General features: G+C 44.6%; 1 protein-coding gene across 1 annotated transcript; it reads left to right on the top strand.

Moving 5' to 3' along the window:
- Positions 1 to 2233: 2233 nt before the first annotated feature.
- Positions 2234 to 3800, top strand: LOC107519609 (protein BEX2). Its single transcript, XM_016162441.2, has 3 exons — positions 2234 to 2351; positions 2713 to 2790; positions 3162 to 3800. The coding sequence occupies exon 3, from the start codon at positions 3167 to 3169 to the stop codon at positions 3551 to 3553; it is 387 nt and encodes a 128-aa protein (XP_016017927.2). The 5' UTR covers positions 2234 to 2351; positions 2713 to 2790; positions 3162 to 3166; the 3' UTR covers positions 3554 to 3800.
- The last annotated feature ends 568 nt before the right edge of the window (positions 3801 to 4368 follow it).

The following is a 4368-nucleotide window of genomic DNA, read 5'->3' as shown; positions in this document are numbered from 1 at the left end:
AAATTATTTTACAATTTTCAGCATAGAGGTCTTGCAAGTATTTAGAATTATTTCTAGATATTTGAGTTTTGATCAACTTTATTGTGGTCTAATTTACACACAATACGATACATACAGTTTAACTATACAGTTCAATCATTTCAACAAATGTATTCACCAGTGGAGTCAGTAACTAATCAAGATACAAAATGCTCACTTTTATCTCTGATATTTTTCCCTGAGTATAATATTTTTTGACATTTATCTGTGTTGTTGCTTGTACCAGTAGTTTGTTCCTTTTTATTGCTTGCTAGTGTTCTATAATGTATGAATATATGAAAATTTGTTTATTCATTTACTCGTTAATGAACATTTGAATTGTATCCGTTTTGGAGCTACCATAAATGAAATTGCTATGAACATTCCTGTACAAATCTTTTTGAAGAAAGATATTTTCAATTCTGTTTTGGAAAATTCCTGAGTAAAATATTTAGGATATATGGTAAGTGTAAATTTAACTTTTCAAAAAGCTTTCAAAAAGTCTTTCAAAGTGGTTGAACTCACTGGCAATGAATGACAGACAATTCCAGTTGTTCCACATTCTTAGATATACTTGGGATTGTCAGACTTTTTAATTTAGTAACTTTGATGGATGTGTAGTGGTATTTCATTTTTTTTTCACATTTCACTGATGATTAATGAGATTGAACATTTTTCCTTGAGCTCATTGACAATTCGTATGCGTACTTTTGTGAAATGTTGGTTCAAATCTTTTGATTATTTTTTATTGCATTGTTTGTCTTATTTTGAAGTTTAGGAGTTCTTTATATATCTTCTGGATACAAACTCTGTTGTTTACACGTGTTGTAAATATTTTTCCCACTTCATTTTCCTAACTATGTCTTTCAGAGAAAACTTTTAAATTTTGGTAACTACAATGTCTCTGTACACTCTACTATTACACTACCTTTATTATTACATTGTAAGTCTGAAATCAGATAATGCAATTTTTCATATTTGTGGGATGTTTTCCCCAAAATTATTTTGTCTATTCTAGGTTTTTTTGCAATTCTATATAGATTTTTGGTTAAGTTTGTCAAGTTATACAAAGATGCCTACTGAAATTTTGATTTTAACTACACTGAATTTATAGATCAATTTGTAGAGAATTAATATCATAACAGTACTGAATTCCCTGATGTAGAAGCATGGTTTTTTATACTTATTTTATCTTTAGTTTCTTTTGGCAGTGTTTCATTGTTTTAAGTGCATATGTTTCCTTAAATTTATTCGTACTTCATGTTTTTGGAAGTTATCATAAATTTTTTACACACAATTTCAATTTCCAAGTTTTCATTCTTAATGCTACTGAGTTCTTGTATATCTATGTATACTTCAAATCCTGCTAAAATCAGTTCTTAGTTCTATAGTAGGTTTATTGTAGACCCCATAAGGATTCTCTAAATACGTGATCATGAGATTTAATAAAGACATACTTACTGCCTTTTGAACCAGAAATTTGTGAAGGAATTTTTGTTTAAGTTCTGAAAATTCAACAAGGCTCTCCTACTGCAGTACACACTCATTGGCTTACCTCATGAAAGAGCCTAATGCACCGAGGGGCCCCTCACAAGAGGAACTATCAGTTGCTCTTTTCCAACTTTTAAAAAAGTGGCTGCCTGTGGAGTCTGCATTTATATAATGACTTAGCAGAAGAGGCAGGTGGTTATTTTTTCCAATTTTAATCTGTTTGTCAAATAAAAATAACTTTTTTCCTTTTTATAAAAGTATATACTTTTGTTTACTATAAAGAGAATAAAGTAGAGAGAGATTATGAATTATTTTAAATCCATTCTCCTGGGCTCTTTCCCTGACACATCTCTTCTATACATTTTATTGGAGGGAAAATGGAGAGCACTGGTAGCAGAAAGAACAGCAGATAGAAGGAGGCCTGTCCTGGGAGCTTGGGAGGGAAGAGGCGAGCCCCCAGAGCAACAGTTGGGATGGCCCACGGGCCCCCGAGAAGATACTGCCCTTCCCTGGCGGCAGAGAAAGGTCCAGGAACACACAAAGAAGGGACGGCGACAGGCCCCAGGCTGGCGCCCTTAAAAGGGACGCGAGGACAGGGGCGGGGACGCGGGCCGAGGGCTCCGCAAGACCCCGAGGGCCAGGAGGGGGGCGGGACGGGGGCGTCGCCGCTCGCCTTGACGACAGGCTCACGTGACCCGCCAGCGCCGACTCGCGCGCGCCTCGCTCCAGCGTCAGACCCGGTCGTCGCTCGCTCCCTTCTCGGCGTCGGCTCGCGGTGTCCCTGAGGGCGTGCGGGCCAGGGGCGGCCCCAGGAGGCGGCGGCGGAGGCGGAGGGGGAGCAGGTAAAGGACCCCGAGGTGCTCCCCGGGGTTGGTGTGGCAGCGGCCCCGGCCCGTGGAGCCCTCGGGGCGGGGGCGTCGGGCTGCCCCGGGGCGAAGCAGTGCAGAGACCGCAGCCACCACGCCCTGCCGCGGCCCCGCGCGTGGCCGCGGAAAATGGTGGGCCTTCCTGGGGGGCGGGGGGACTGGGGCTAGACGGCCCGAGGCGACGGCCCTTCGGAAACACCTGCTTCTGGGTCCCCCGCCCCGCCCCGCCCCGCCCTTCGTGGTGTCGAAAACAGTGGTCAGCGCGGGGGCGGCGGCGGGTGGTGCGCCCGGCGCTCGGCAGCAGTGGTCCCCGCTCCCCCACCCCGGCCCTCCGCAGGTCTGCGGGTGCAAGTGTCGCGGCGGCGCACTCGCGGCGAGGATCGGGAGGCGGAGGAGACGGCAAGGATAGGCCCAGGTGGGTGCGAGGGACCGTGGTGGCGGGCACGGGTGGGGAACGCGTGGGAAGCAAGCTCTGAGACCCCAGGTCCTTCCCCACACCGCGTCCTCCATTTTGGTGCCTGCAGAGGCTCGGACATGGATCGGCAGGGAAAATGGTGGGTTTGGGATGAGGGAGGGGACAGGAACCAGAGGGAAGGGGGAGAAATGAGACTGGGGGCCCCCTAGAGGGCGTACGGAGCCTCTCAGGTGGGAAGCATGCAATTCGAAAAAGCCTTGGAAATCCAAGCCTCTGAATCTGCAAAGGTGCGTAGTAGGGCCTCTGTCCTCGGTGCTGATCAGTCCACGGCGGGGAGGGGGACGTTCTTTCTCATGTCTCTTGTCTCCTAGGAGTGATGGCGTCGAAAGAGGAACAGGCGGTAAAAAGTCTCAACATGGAAAACGCCAACGAGGAAAATGAAAAAAAGGACGAAAAGGAGCAAGATGCTAATAAAGGAGAGCCCTTGGCCCTCCCTTTGGCAGCTGGTGAATACTGTGTGCCTAGAGGAAATCGTAGGCGGTTCCGTGTTAGGCAGCCCATTCTGCAGTATAGATGGGATGTGATTCAGAGGCTTGGAGAGCCACAGGCAAGGATGGGAGAAGAGAATATGGAAAGGATTGGGGAGGAGATGAGGCAACTCATGCAAAAGCTGAGGGAAAAGCAATTGAGTCACAGTCTGCGGGCAGTTAGCACTGACCCCCCTCACCATGACCATCATGATGAGTTTTGCCTTATGCCTTGAATGTTCATGTTTTCCCTGAAGTTAATAGGGCAACACACCTGCTTCCTAAACTTACATGTTTGTGGTGTACCTTCATTGTAAACCTTTTGGTGTTACTTGTTTCTTATGGGTCTCTTATTACCAGCTTCTAACTGAGTGTTGTGTTTTGACCCAATACGTAAGTTTCTGTCAGCAGGGGAGTTTTACCTATTGCATGGAAAGATGCTCATTACATATTATGAAGTAAATAAAGCAATATAAGAAAGCATTCTGTTGTTTTTACTTCAAATCTTAATAGTACGTTTTAAAAATGAGCACACAGTCTAAGAATACATAAAGTAAAAAAGTGTTCATCTCCTTGTAGCACATATTTTTCTCATTTTTTTAAAAAAAACATTACTTAAAGAGCTTGACCACCTGATAAAAACAATGTGAGCACTTACTAAACACTTGTGTTAGAATCTCAGTTATGGCTAACCTCTGGACCTTTTATTTAGAGATGTAAACCTAATCATGAGACATAGCTCTTTAAAGATTATATTTATCAAGATGAAGGTGATAATCATCTCCCAGGGCTGCTATATGCACTTGAGGCAATAAGTTTATCAGCTTTTTCCAAGCTCTTGGTCCCACTAGCATATGCATGACACAACCGCTTAGATACTCCCTTCAGCTATTGGGGAATTTCCCAAATCCATGTCTATCCTATACTCAGAAACGTCCACTGGGCTAAGAGGTAGGTACTTCCATTTCTCTGCTGCTTTGCCCTGCTACCATCTTCTCCCTTGAGTATCCTCAAGGTGAGAAAGTCCCACTGATTTCTCTGAAATTTCCAG

Source organism: Rousettus aegyptiacus, unplaced genomic scaffold (assembly GCF_014176215.1).
Source record: "Rousettus aegyptiacus isolate mRouAeg1 unplaced genomic scaffold, mRouAeg1.p scaffold_m13_p_9, whole genome shotgun sequence".
Taxonomy (NCBI): domain Eukaryota; kingdom Metazoa; phylum Chordata; class Mammalia; order Chiroptera; family Pteropodidae; genus Rousettus; species Rousettus aegyptiacus.
The sequence above is the reverse complement of the archived record's forward strand: the minus strand, read 5'-3'. Positions and strand labels throughout refer to the sequence as shown.

What these genes read in the sequence shown, in the direction of transcription:
- LOC107519609 (XM_016162441.2), top strand. Translation starts at nt 3,167, where the DNA reads ATGGCGTCGAAAGAGGAACAGGCGGTAAAAAGTCTCAACATGGAAAAC.